A 14776-nucleotide genomic window follows, 5' to 3' on the forward strand; every position below is an offset into this window, starting at 1 on the left:
CCTGCCGAGCAGGGAGCCCGATGCGGGACTTGATCCCGGGACTCCAGGATCATGACCTGAGCCGAAGGCAGTCGCTTAACCAACTGAGCCACCCAGGCGCCCATAAAATTGTATATCTTTATATTTGCAACATTAAATGTGCATAAAGAAAGGTATTCTAAATTAAATGTGGTTTGGGAATTACAAACACATTTTAAAAGGGTATAATTTTCAACCTTTAATCCATAAAGAACTTCTGCACTAAAGACCAGTTTTGGACAAGATCCAGTCTCGATAATATGTTACTCGAGTGTAGACACCAGGCTTGTTTGGGAGAGCACATTCATCTCCCCAGCTTACAATTCCAGCAAGGAACCAAGTGCCTTTATAATCTGCACCAACCAGAGGTCCGCCGGAGTCACCCTAAAGAGAAAAAGGAAACATACAATTACTATACTTTAGGGCGCCTGGGTGGCTCAGTCGGTTAAGTGACTGCCTTTGGCTCAGGTCATGATCCTGGAGTCCCAGGATCGAGTCCCATGTCGGGCTCCCCGCTCGGCGGGGAGTCTGCTTCTCCCTCTGACCCTCTCCCCTCTCATGTGCTCTCTCTCTCTCTCAAATAAAAATAAATAAAATCTTTAAAACAAAACAAAACAAAACAAAAAACAATTACTATACTTTAAAGATGAATACTGCTTATTTTTCTCTTCTGTAATAAAGACAGGGAGATGCAGAAAAAGGGGAAAAAACCCTAGATATCTCAATATTGAATGGAGTGATACAAGTATTTGTTCTTTTGTGGCTGGCTTATTTCACTTAACACAGTGTCCTTCAAGTTTCGTCCATGTTGAAGCATGTGTCAGCATTTCCTTCTTCTTAAGGATGAATGATAGTCAATTTTATGTATGTGTAACATTTTATTTATCCACTTATCCATCAATGTACACTTGGGTTGCTTCATCTTTTGGCTATTGTGAATAATGCTCCTATGGATTAAATGTACAAATATCTATTTGTGTCCCTGCTTTCAATTCTTTTGTGTATATGCCCAGAAATGGAATTGCTGGATCATATCGTAATCTATTTTTAATTTTTTGAAGAACCTCCATGCTGTTTTCCATAGAGGCTGTACTAACAGTACACAAATCTTATTTTATAATTTTTAAAAATTTAATCTCTTAGTTTCAAATTCATAAAGTGGAGAACAATAGATAGCATCTCTCCATTTCTTGTCCTTGTCTCTTTTGACTTCCTAGCTTACCTGTATCAGCCCACATCTGTATTTACACTCATTGTCAGAAAAATGGAGGTATTTAGTTCTTTCCAAGGCTAATCCCTCCACCTGTTCTCTGGATCAAGGGCACTGTTCTATCAATAATCTTCTCTTGTTTGCTTTTCCTAATATGTCTTCATTTCCTGCACTGTCTTTCCCTGCCAGGCATATACATTTTTTTTTTTCAGTTTTGCCCATCTGAAAAAATGACAGCCTTTCTGGATCTTAAGACCTCCTCTATTGCCCTAATTATCTTCCTTTCATAGCTAAATGGGTTGAAGTAGTAGTTTATATTGAAATTTCTGTTTTCTTATCTTATTTTCAACTTTCTCCTAAATGGTTTTTCTTTCCACCAATGAACGTTCTAAACTTTACCAATAAACAATTGTTGAAGTTGACACCCTTTCCAGCATCTATCTCACTCTTTGGCATGTGTCACTATTGACTATTCCCTTTTTCTCTGATCCCTGGAATCCCATGATACCAATTTCTTATTGTTTTTTGTTTTTCTGATCTTTATTATCTCTTACTGTTAGCCCCTTAAAAACCAGAGTTCTATTACTTAGGTGCTTCTTATTTTATATAGTTTATCTGAGCAATTGTATTGATGACTCATGAATTTACCACCCAGATGACAATAACTTTCAGATATGTATGTACAGCCAGAACTCTTTCCTGAGCCCAAGGTTTTTATTTCTAATGGCACACTGGACATAAATGCCTGGCAATTAGATCATCATTAGTAATCTTGGCTTGAATACTTTCACTGGTCTAGTGGGGCAAAGTCTGCAAGCACTGGGTTAGAGAGTGATTAAGTTGAGAATATGGAACAATGATAGTAATCTATTCTGTAGAGATTTGACCAAGAAGGGAAAAAGAAAGACAGAGTAGGATATATTAAGGGAGAGACCTAATAATATTTGCAGAATATGTGGAAGACCCCATTGGGATGGGGCAGTTTGGAAAATATGGAAGACAGTTCAAATTAATGTAAAGTTCAAATACTTGTGTGGAGAGAGAGGGGATGAAGAATACAGACAAAAGACAAATCTAACAAAAGGTTAGATTTGAAGAGTAGAAGAAATTTGTCCTGAGCCTGGAAGGTAAGTTTAAGTACAAATATAAATTTATCATGTAGAAAAGAAATTAAAGTTGATCTCATGATTTCGTTCATTCTTTTTTCTAGTTAGTATGAGGAAATGTCATATGTTAAGGAATATAAAGGCATATAGGGACACATTTCAATAATGCAATGAAAGGCTGACATAGACTATAAAGGATGCATTAAAGAATTCTGTAGTGTGTTAAGGACCCAGCTGTGATTATATGACACCAGTTTACAAGGCTGCAAGATTTCTTCTAGTTGTGCTCAGGAGCTTACGTATAGGAGCCAATAAAATAGTCTTGTTGCTCTGTGGTTGGAGATTATTAGCATGGGTGTGGGGAAGTAGAAGATGGTGAAGTCACTGAGGGTGCTGTCAATGGAGTGGTTGAAATAATAAAACCTCTAGGCTGCATAAGGTTAGAAGAGAGTCATGGTGCTGAGGGGTGATGGACTGAGAGAAAATCGAGAGAAACTGGAATTTAAAGTTGTCATAACTTTGAAGAATAGGGTTAGTGGGACAGTTGGAAAGATGGGAATCTGTAATTATTGATGATAATTATGTATTTCAAGTACTTATTTGTATGTTTTCTCGTTCCTAGAGTGCAGGAATAATGCTTTATTCACTTTTAACTCCTCTGCACCTAGCACAGGGTCTGGCCCCTCATAATCCATAAAAACTAATGAATAAAATATAGGGTCTTTCTGGATTTACCACTGATTCTGCCTGCCTAGATAACTGCAGTAGTACTTTTGTTAACTCTGAGACTATTGCTTATAAATAGCATCAGAGGTGTTTGAAGCATATTAAGCATAAGGAAAGGCAGCTTAGTGTAGCATTCAGAGTATAGGCTGTGTAGCCCAATGTCGTCTGTTTAAGTCCGAGTTCCACCACTTAATACTTGTGTGAGTTTAAACAATTTACTTGATCTCCTTATCTCAGTATCTTCAGCTGAGAAATAGGACTTACAGTAGTACAAACGTACACCACAGAATTATCATAACTAGAATAAATTAATATTTGTAAAGAGCTTAAAACAGTGTCTGTTACATGGAGCATTGTTAAATAAACAAAATATTTAGGGTATTGGAACCACCCTCAATTAAGAAAGCTCCATGATCATTAGGTTGGGTGTTGGATTCAGTTGGGTGCTTCTCACTGAAAGAGGGCCAATCTAACTAAAGTTGCCAATATTCCATTCATCTCTTTATTGCTTATTCCAAATTTAGTCTCTTCTCTACTCTTACTGACAGCTTCTTATATAGGTAGGAGTGGTTTAGCACTTTAGTATTTTAACTTAATAAGTATCTTATTAAATGCTAAAAATGTTTTCTTTTGAGAAAATTGAACAAATAAATTAGAATTAAAAACCACAAGAAAAAAAATCTTGAAAATGGAGTGCCTGGGTGGCTCAATTGTTAAGCGTCTGCCTTCGGCTCATGTCATGATCCCAGGATCCTGGGATCTGAGGGGCTCGTTGGGCTCACTGCTCAGTGGGAAGCCTGCTTCTCCCTCTCCCACTCCCGCCCCTACTTGTGTTCCCTCACTCGCTGTCTCTCTCTCTGTCAAATAAATAAATGAAATCTTAAAAAAAAAAAAAACAAAAGGAAGAAAATGGAGTAGGCAGATTTACCTGGCAGGCATCCACACTTCCCTCCAGGAACCCGGCACACAACATTCCAGGTGTGATCACACCACCATATACCTCTTCACTGTTGCAGGTTTTATTATCTATAATCTTCACTAGTCCTTTTTGGAGTATATTAGGACTTGTTCCTAAAGGAAGAAAATTATATAACTTTTGCTAAGTTAATATTAATATCTCTGACTAGGTTTATTAGTACCTAATACTATGCACAATTTCCAAATCAATGTAAAACATACATTTTAATTAGACTTTTATCTCTGTTCTTAGTTTCTTAGTAACCGTAGAAAACAAAATGAAAAATTCATATTCCAGAAACATACATTTTATAATCATTTTAAGATTTTCTGCTGTTACAGGAATTCTGAATCTTAGAATTAATTTTAGATTTATTTTTTTCTACTTTCAGATGCATTTATGAATGGAAATAGCTACAAAATCTTTACATTATTAAGGTCATGGGGATGCATTGCCTTGTCACAAAGAGTTACTCATTTCTCCTCATCAAAAATGTCCAATACTCTGCAGTCTTGTTTGTTTAGTCTAGTACTTACCTGCATAAAACAAATATTTATTATATTTCATGGTTATTGTCTTTTCTTGCTAAAAATGTAAGTTTATGAGGGCAGGAATATTTACCTATTTTATTCATTAATATATCCAAACCACTTAGAGCTGTATTTGGAATAAAGGTGGTAATCAAGATAAATATTTATAGAATGAATGAATGAATAAAATGGAGGAAAATGAATTACTTCTTCAAATAATGCATTTCTACAAAAACTGCCATTGTTAAGGGAAATTATGGTAAAAGCTCTATGAAATTGTAGTTTCTGTATGAATGTGGTTGAGGATAATTTTCAATCCATTGCACATTATCCTCTTTAAAATGATCTAGAGAAATTATTTCTCAGGTTTAGTTATGATTTGGAGTATTTTTTTTTTTTTTTTTTTTGCGAGAGAGAGAGAATGAGAGAGAGCACGAGAGGGAGGAGGGTCAGAGGGAGAAGCAGACTCCCCGCTGAGCAGGGAGCCCGATGCGGGACTCAATCCTGGGACTCCAGGATCATGACCCCAGCCGAAGGCAGTCGCTCAACCAACTGAGCCACCCAGGCGCCCTGGAGTATTTTTTTTTAACTCCTAAAACTCAAATTCAAACCATGTAGTGGAGGAAGTTTAGGAACTCACCATCAGACTTTAATGTTCCCCATCCAGTGACCACCACATCTGAATTGGGTGGGAATGTGTAAGTAGCTTCTGGAAGACATGCTCTTCGGATGCTGCTTGTATATAATACTGGTGAGGACAGATGCACAACAGCAATGTCATTATCATGTGCGGGGTAATGGTAGTTTTCATGAATTATAATAGCCTTGATACTTCGCTGTACTTGTGGGTCACTTAAAAGAATCCCAAAACTAACATTCCATTCTTTGGGATCCCTGGCCCTAAAGAAAATAGATTTATTTATTAAAAATCCTGTATTTCAGACTTGTAGGAATTAATATCTTATATGTTTTAAAACAATTAGATAAGTATTGAATACCTGTAGTGCATTTAACATACAAAAGTAAAGCTATATGTAAGAGAAAAAATAAAAACAATAACATGAATAAACTTCGAATAATTCAATAAGCTATATTTTATTTTTTATCTTTGCTTCATAAGATATATTTTAAAAGATAAGCCATGGGAACTCATTTTATCTGTCCAGAAAGTCTCAAGAGTATTTAGAAAGATAAATATAATAAGACAAGATAGTAAGATTAAATAAAAAGTGGGCAAGATTATGGGACAGAGTAAACTTATGGAAATTAAGGAAATAGCCTAAATCTTCTTTTATAATCATTAAAAACTATAAATAGGAAGATATTTCTGACTTTTGCTCTTACTTGTTAATCAAGGGTTTGTATACTAAGCGGTGAAAAATAGTGCTGTTAGAACATTTCAAAGTCGCAAGTTTAAGAGGGGTTTTTATTTAAAAATAAAACCAGTAAGTGCTACATAAAGCCAATAGAAATTAGTAAAATGAAACCTCAAACAAAAGGGTAAAAACAAAGCAAACACTTGGTGCAATAATATATCCTTTAAAGAAATAATAATTTCACATCGGACTATAATATATATGGGAGGCTGCAGGATGAATTCAAATATTTATGACTAAATAAATAAAATCAGATGAAATAATGATGAGAAAGAAATAGAAGACCAGTGCTCAGTTTGGGATTTATAGTTTCTTTATAAAATTGAATTCAGTCTAGCTTAGCGAGTCTCAACTGAGGGCTATTTTGTCCTCCAGGAGACATTTGGTGTTAACTGGAGACATTTTTGGTTGTCAATCCTGGGGGGCATGCTACTGGCATTTGGTGGGTAGGGGCCAGGGATGCTGCTAAATACCCTATAATGCACGGGACAGCCACTCCCATAATTAAGAATCATTTGGACCAAATATAATAGTGCCACTGTTGACAGATCCTGTTCTAGCCTGAATATATCTTTTTTTAAAAAAACGGATTCATTGAGTAATTTTGAGAGTATACTTCACAATATCAGACATTTGGAGGCATAGTTGTATGGCCATATTCTTGAAAGGTATGTATCAGACTTTTGGTGCATGAGTGGCTTCGAGGCTTTTTGTGGTCCAGAGCTTACTTTATGAAGCAGTGAGCAGCAGTGACAAGCCAGCTGTTACTAATCAGAGTGGCTCCACATCGGTGGACACTGTTCTGTTGCAGGCTAGCTTGCCAAGGCCATTCCCCTTCCTGGGCATCCATGCCCCCTACTATCTTGTTGCCAGAAGGAGTTATTGTTCGTTGTCCACAACCTGCTCAAAATAGAGTTCATTAGCATACAATGATATTGATATTGCTTATGCACGCATTGCTATAGTAAACAAACTCTCATAATAAGATTAACTGAGGAAAAGCCCATAGTCTTGGAGAAGTTAGGACAAACTGTGGACATGAGATTTCCTGAGAATTCATTCAAAATAGAGATTGACATCTTCCTCCCCCATCCTCATCAGTCACATCTACTCTCCGTGTACCTGCATGGCATTGCTCTGATCTGTTATAAGAAGCAAGTGAAATGAAATGTTTGAATTTGGAAGATAATAATCAGTAACGAGTTACTAAGTTATTATAGAAATGTGTGCCTTTTAATTTTGTGAGCAGTTGTGATTGCTCTGAAACATTCATAAGAAAGAGTGAATGGCTGTGAATGTCAAGGGGATATTGACAAGAGACAGAGTAGACAGAAATGTGTTCACATTCAAGTTACAATCCACAATATCTGGCTAAAAAGAATGACACATGAAGAGAGCCAGCCCTTTCCCAAAGTGATATGCTTCTCTGCATCAGGACTGTGCTCTCATGTCAACTTAGATCCAAAGAACCTGCTAGACTCTTTTAAGTCTTTAAAGCAAATCTGCAGTAATAGTACAGCTTCACTATAATTCTATCTCTCTCTGATTCTCTTGACTATGTCATCTTACTCTAACTAAAGCACTGAACTTGTTCCTTGACAATTTATGGTATCTTTTACTAGAGACTGTCAGCCTCATTAATTAAATTTTTTAGAGGGCAGGAACTATATCTTTTTAAAAAATATATTTTTAGAAACTATCATGGAGAACCTATCACTTATAAGGAGCTCAATAAATGTTTATAGAAATGAAGTCTATGTCATATGACCCACAAGACATCTTGAAATAAAAAGATTTGACTTCTGGAATGGGTATGTTCCTAACATTTAGAGAATGAGAAAAACTTGCCATAATCAATGCAGTGGACAACGATGAAAGCAGTGGTTCTCAATCAGGGACAATTTTACACTCCACCCCTAACCCCAGGAGAAATTTGGCAATATCTGGAAATATTTTTGGTTGCCATAATTTGTGGGAGGGGCGTGCACTACTGGTAGGTAGAGGCCAGGGATGCTGCTAAAAATGCTATAATGCATAGGACTGTTCCTGAAACAAAGAATTGTCTGGCCTAAAATGTTAATAGTGTTAAGGTTAGGAAACTCTGAGTTAGAGAAAGGTATTTGTATCAAGAATGAGAACTTTAAATTAATTGGAAAGGTAGATGGTCAATTGCTTCCCAGGGATGTGACAAGGTAACGTCTGGAGATAGTCGTTCCTGAAGGTGGAAAGGCAGCAGAAGCACAGGGGAGGGATATGTGGACTTTTAAAATGGTCTTTACTAGCCCTCTGAAGTCCTTAAATTTGTATGTTGCTTCTGATTCTAGATTGTTCTCTCTGATGCAATCTAAACCTCGGATTGTTAAGGCATCTTTTTCATAAAAACCACTTACTAAAGCAGAGCCTAGGTGGTTGTTATTTTTGAATGAGAAAGTCTCACTTTTGACTCACTGAATGTAACTCCCTTTTCTTTTTCTCTTTCTTTCCACTCCCTTATTATGGAATCTGCAGGGGATAAAACAAATAACTCAGAACCCAAAGGTATAATTGTTCCTCCCTCTCCTCCTTTCTGTTTGGACAACGCCTAAAGGAAGTTGGTTTTTATTCAACTTCCTTCAGGGAAATAGAAATACAAAGATGCTTCTCTGTGGGCTAGGAGAGCCTCCCTGGGGTGACTCTACTTTCCTGTTTGTGCTTTTGTTCAGAACTGTAATCTAATTTATATTCATGCATCAATTTCCATTCTGAGTTCTCATTTGCTCATCGTTGCTGTGTCTGTTAAGCTTCTAGCTGCCACCTCTGCAATATTACCTTGTTATTACCTCTGCTGAAATCTTACATGGCACCTTGTAGCTTTTGTTATATCAGAAGAGGTCATATGGCAAATTTCAAGAACTTAAGGAATATAATGAAGACTTGATGGCTAATACTTCCAGAAATGTCAAAGAATCTACCAAGCTCTTACAGCCTCCATACTCTTCTAACTTCCATTCCATCATTTATTACTATAATATACTTTGTCATGTACCAAACTCTATTCTTTCTTCAATTCTGTTTGATTTTTCTTGCCTACCTTTCCCCTCTTGCTATTTATTTAAAGTACAATTAAAACCTCAGATAGGCCAAGTCAAGTTCAGAATACTGGTCTGGATGGTTGCTTAGTGTTCTAGCTAGGGGATGTAGAAATTGGCTGATCTCTTTCTTACTGCTCTTTTTATTCCTGTTTTGATTACGTCTCTTCTGCCAACCTGACACATTATTAATTGTGGATTTTGATTGTATCAGTACTAAAATTTTTAATTGGAATGACTGACTTTAAGGTGTCCTATTAAGTAGCTTGAGGACTGTTCAGTCAAAATATATCAGAGAGAAAAATAATCTAATACAGCTTTGTGGTTAAGTTTTGCCCAGGTTACTCAACTCTGCTATGATTGAAAGGTAGTAAGAGTCATCAGGGTTGGTGTCACCGGGCCCTGGAGGGCAATTTCCAACTGCCCTAATTAGTCTCAGTGCCCAGGTAAGAGCAGTGGTCCTCTGATAGCCTGCGACAGGTTCCAGCAACCCTGGGGATCATATTTCCCAGGGCGGCTGGTGGGAGAGTGGAAGCAGAATGCCTTCGCCAGCAAGCAAGCTGCTTGCATGCAAGTCTCAGCACATGAAACTTGACTTGCATGATCAGAATTCCACAGTGAGTTCCCAGGCCTACAGTTTTTATAGGTAGAATAAAATATACAACTGACATCTACTGAGTGCTTATTATGAGCTGTGTACTTTTGTAAGTACCTTAGTTGTGCTATCATTTTTGTCATTGCAACAGCTTGGAACTGAAGGTTTGAGAAACTAACTAACCATCCAGTTAGTACATGTTGGACCTGGGTCTCAAAACTGATGTGTAGCTGGTTTTAGATCCTAAGTTCATAATTACCACTGCTTGTCCCTAGATCCCCTCTGCCATTATGGCATGTAATAATGTGTTTCTCATTTAAAATCAATTTATAGCAGTCAATCAATGATATCAGTCAATTTAAGACCAACCACAGTCATCTTTTCCCAAGTTTCTAAAAGCAGGCTTCCCATTACATCTTTATGGACACCGTATTGATTGTCAAGTGGAGGTCTTTTTTTGCCATTCAGGGAATTAAATTTCACTAGAAAATAACTCTTTGTTAATGAACTTACAAACATGGAGAAGATTTTCTGCTGTCGGCATTGAAATATCTAAAAGTCAAAGAAAAAGGAAAAGGAAATATTTACATTTATGGACATATTCTTTAACATTAATACTAATAATTTTGTTTTGAGGAACACATTATTCTGTAAATATAATCCAATTATTCAATCTTGACTCTATAACTTCTATGATCATGGATTAGCATAGAGAGAAATAAAATCTTAGTATTCATTCTTCTGTTTCTAAAAAGACTCTCAAGTTCCCCATTATAAGTTGAAAAAGAGGTCCGGGTCCTGGAAAGTACTAAAATGTATGAAAAATAGTCATCTTTCACTGTATCTTTAATCCAAATCACCAGATGACTGAATGTATTTGACCTCATTTATGCACCACTTTAAATACTCTTAGCCCATATCTTATTCCAGCCACAATGTGGTGACGAATTCCACACAGATTTGGATCCCCTTTACTCAGGAGTAATTTGACACATGCCCTTCTCAAGTTAGCACTTTAGGTTTCTCACTTTCTGCCAGAAGGAACCCACTGGACATTCCCAGATGGGCAATAGGAAATGTGGGAGTTAACTCTGTTGGAGCTGGTGTAAGATGGGAGTCAATGGACAAATGCTTCCCCCTTGAGTCATAGGGGAGCACAGTTCTGATATATAACTCAGAAGATCCCATGGGATAGAGCTAGAGTTGCCCCTGATGGTGAACACTCTCCCTCCTCATTTCATTCTTTTTACTCTTTACTCTTTCTCAGATCAACTACCATATGCAAGTCCCTGTCTCAGGCTCCACTTTTTGAGAAACCAGGTTAAGATATTGAAATAACCATATACCATAACAAATGACGCTAATAAGTAGGAGAGACTATGTAAATTATTATATTTAGTGCATTTTTTGGTGTTGAGTGCATTTTGCTATATTTTGATCCTTTTAAAATTAATATCCTTTGTGTAGTTTCAATTACTCAGAATACTCAATTAAGCATGCCATTTCATTTCCCATTTGCTTTGGATTAAAAAAAATTACTTTAGTAATAAGGCAGACTTTAATATTGTCTGCTCATTCCTAGACATCTAGGGAGTATTTTGGGATGAGATTTACAATAGACAATTTTGCTGTCGGTCCCAAATCCCTGCAGAACCTGCAACCCATGATGAAAGTGTATGAGGAGAGGGTGAACAAGTGAATCACAATTATGTCCCAAATTTCAGATGTAGAGAAATGTAAATATACTAACCATTTCTACTTAAGAGTTTCTCTTCAAAAATGAGTCACCATTTGCTTGATAGGTTAAATACTATAAATGCCAATGTGAGTTCATTTTTATTATCCTCTTGCATTTCTATAAATCCAGGGAGTATCCATTTATATATGACAATTACAGTTACACACTCTTACATTAGGTTGCACAACAAACCAGGAAGACAAAAGTATCCTTTACCAGAAAGTCAGCTTGTTTGAACAAAAAGGCAGGAGCAATTTAACCGTCAGAGAGACTGAGTAGATATGAGCCACACCCACTTTAACAGAAAGGTGGCCCATTTCCACCTAATCCTTTATAGCTGCCTTCCAGAAGCTAATTTTTATTGGACAGGATACCTTTAGAGTTTGATTTTGAGCTTTGTGTGGTTAGTAAAATGTATCAAACTATATTAAGAGTTTGGGATATAATTTAACTCCTGTAAATCAACTGAAAAAATGTCAAATCCTACACCTTACAAGAACTAATTATTTAGAAAACCCTACTAAGTTCACAGAACTTTCTTCTTTCTTTGAGGTTTCTTTGTTGATATATGACTCGCTAAAGGGAAGAAAGGCTTTTGACTTATAATTTGCTTTTAATAGTTGTATCATCCCGGAGCTTAATAGAGTAACTATCACTTGGGTAGGAAAAAGGACAGGTACAATACATGGGGAAGTGATTTAAGCTGTCACTCCTTCGGATTGAGTCACTGCTGTGTGGCTATTTGTGTTTCCTTCAAGTTCCTTGGCTCACACTCAAAGCCTAGAACTCCTATGAATTTATGTTTGAGTCAGGAGTCAACTCTGTAACCTAAGATAGTCTGTCTACAATGTAGCAATGGCACTGTCCCTGCCAAGAATGAGATTCCATCAAAGGATGATAAGACAGAGCAGTTTTAAAAACAGCTCAGGAAGTGTGCATTGATCTTCTCCTATGGGCCAGAACTCAAAGACAATTGACGTAGACCCTGTCCTCAGTGAACTTGTAGTGTAGTGGAAGAGATGTACAACTTAGTAGATAATGTAATCTTATATGATTAGTGCTATGGTAGATTTGTGCTTAGAAAATTGGGTGCACCAAGAAAAGTCACTGAGCATAGAGGGGCAGCAGGGGAAATAGGAATAGCTGATGACAAACATTCTTTTGGAAAGAAGCCAATGAAATTTACTTGGGGCAAAATAGGCATGATTCACTCATTGTTGAACATTAGATTAGAAAAGATGCTTAGATGCTTTCTAAATGGACTTTTAGTGTCTAAATGGATTTAATATTTGGTGTCTTTCTGGGGTTAGAAAGTAAGAAATGCAAATTTGGATGTACTGGTAAAAGTTTGATATCCAGTGACTATTTTCTTCCTTAAAAAATATCTGAAACACATCACATGCCCTCCTTAATGCCCATCACCTAGTTACCCCATCCCCCCCCCACCTCCCTTTCCCCAACCCTTAGTTTGTTTCTCAGAGTCAAGAGTCTCTCATGGTTTTTCTCCCTCTCTGATTTCTTCCCATTCAGTTTTCCCTCCCTTTCCCCATGATGTGATGAGCACTGGGTGTTATATGCAACTAATGAATCACGAACATTATATCAAAAACTAATGATGTACTATATGTTGGCTAATTGAATTTAAACAAAAAATAAAATGAAATATACAATTAAAATTAAAAAAATAAATGAGAGAAATGGAAAAAATATCTGAAACATAGTAATCATGAAAACTAAGCTGTAGGATTCTGAAGCATAAGGAAGACTTTTACAGTAGCAGTAGATACATTTATAATATAAATTTTACATAGATCATGGGCTTTAACTTTACTTAGGTGAATTTATTACTTTACATGAGTCCAAATAGTAAATAAATTGATTAATCCTACTTTTCAAATACTTTCTCTAGTCTTCTAGCATTAAACAGATAGAGGAAATTACTGATTTTCTTTTGGAGTATTTTATGTGATGTTTAAAATTTTTAATGTTAGGTTTGTGAAAATTTTAAAACTATAAATAAATGTACATGGACTTACTGAGTAAGGTAACTACTATAAAATTGTTTTATAACACAGGAATTATCATCTTCCACCTTGGAAATTCATTCATAATATTTTCACCGCCCCCCTTCTTCCCAAGGAGTGTTAATATGAATGGTCTGAATTAAAAGGCAAAGGAATGGAGTATGCACTTGGATTGTGGTTGAACAAAAGCTGATTCTTCGCACATTGCAAGTTTTGATTAATCACTTGGATGCGTATTTACCCTCAGTAAATGCTTTTCTTTATGCTTCTAATTAGACTGAAAATTATTTCTGTGTTTACACATTACATATTTGTCCTTCCTCAGAGTGATGTAGATTAGTTCTTTACAGCACATATCTTCAATATGTTTGCTATTTTGACTCTGAAGATGAAATTAAAAAAATTTATTAGAAGTTAATCAATTATAATAAATACATCTTTTAATGAAATGTTTTAATAAAATTAATAAATTTTAAAATTGATTAAATCTTTAAAATTAATTAAACCTAATAACCAATTGTGTATGCAGGTAGTAGTTTTTAAGGTAGAACAGTGCTCCAATTTTTTTATCTTTATGCAGATTTCAAGAAATATGAACAATCCAAATTTATTTGGATATTATTCTATACCTAGCCATCATTGATTTTAAGCCTTAGAAGCCGTACAGAAGACTATTATAATGAAGAGAGGACAAAACATGTCCTGAGAAGTTAGTTAGTTTATTTATTTATTTTTAAGATTTTTATTTACTTATTTGACAGAGAGAGAGAGAGAACAGAAGCAGGGGGAGTGGCAGGCAGAGGGAGAGGGAGAAGCAGGCTCCCTGCTGAGCAGGGAACCCGATGTGATCTCAGGACCCTGGGATCATGACCTGAGCTGAAGGCAGGCAGTTAACTGACTGAGCCACCCAGGTGCCCCATATACCCCAAGGGTATATTTAGACAGTTATGTTAAAACAGTAAGCGGTGGACAATGTAAGTGATAACATCTGTCTTAAGCTTTTGAAATGACATACTTGTGTTTCTACGGGGCCCTTTTGAGGACACATATTGGACAGAAAGTTAATATTTAGGATTAGCACTTTCATCTGAAAAGTTTCTAGCTTGGTTCTCCCTGGTACCTAGACCAGGGAAGGAGACCTACACCTTGTGAAGGTCTGCATTTTTATGGCATAGCTCTGTTATAACACCCAGTTGAGAATACTTTATGGATGAATTTCTTTCAGTTCATGTCCATTGCTTTCTTTAAGAACTATCTTAAGAGGTAGCTTCTCCAAGAAGCTTTCCTTCTTAACTCTATCTTCTCAGATAATTTCTGAGCTTCATGTTCTCTTGCTGGTTTGTATATAGTAGTTTTTGATGCAAAATAACCATCACCTTGTAATATTTTGTTCATTCTGAATGAATTAAAATTTTTTCTCTGGAATT

At 36.3% G+C, this 14776-nt stretch overlaps 1 protein-coding gene across 1 annotated transcript in view; it reads right to left on the reverse strand.

Moving 5' to 3' along the window:
- Window positions 1-211: 211 nt before the first annotated feature.
- Window positions 212-14776, reverse strand: part of LOC123848936 (transmembrane protease serine 11C-like) — a 56774-nt gene continuing 42209 nt past the window's right edge. The window contains exons 6-10 of the mRNA XM_045881796.2: window positions 10101-10139; window positions 6653-6824; window positions 5189-5448; window positions 3989-4131; window positions 212-402 (exon numbers count right to left, since the gene is read on the reverse strand). Of these exons, the coding sequence (XP_045737752.1) occupies window positions 241-402; window positions 3989-4131; window positions 5189-5448; window positions 6653-6824; window positions 10101-10139 (776 nt within the window). The 3' untranslated portion in view covers window positions 212-240. The remainder of the gene's footprint in view (window positions 403-3988; window positions 4132-5188; window positions 5449-6652; window positions 6825-10100; window positions 10140-14776) is intronic.

The sequence above is a fragment of the Mirounga angustirostris genome, unplaced genomic scaffold (genome assembly GCF_029215605.1).
Source record: "Mirounga angustirostris isolate CCGP_5_RB_7025 unplaced genomic scaffold, mMirAng1.0.hap1 SCAF_2, whole genome shotgun sequence".
NCBI classification, from domain to species: domain Eukaryota; kingdom Metazoa; phylum Chordata; class Mammalia; order Carnivora; family Phocidae; genus Mirounga; species Mirounga angustirostris.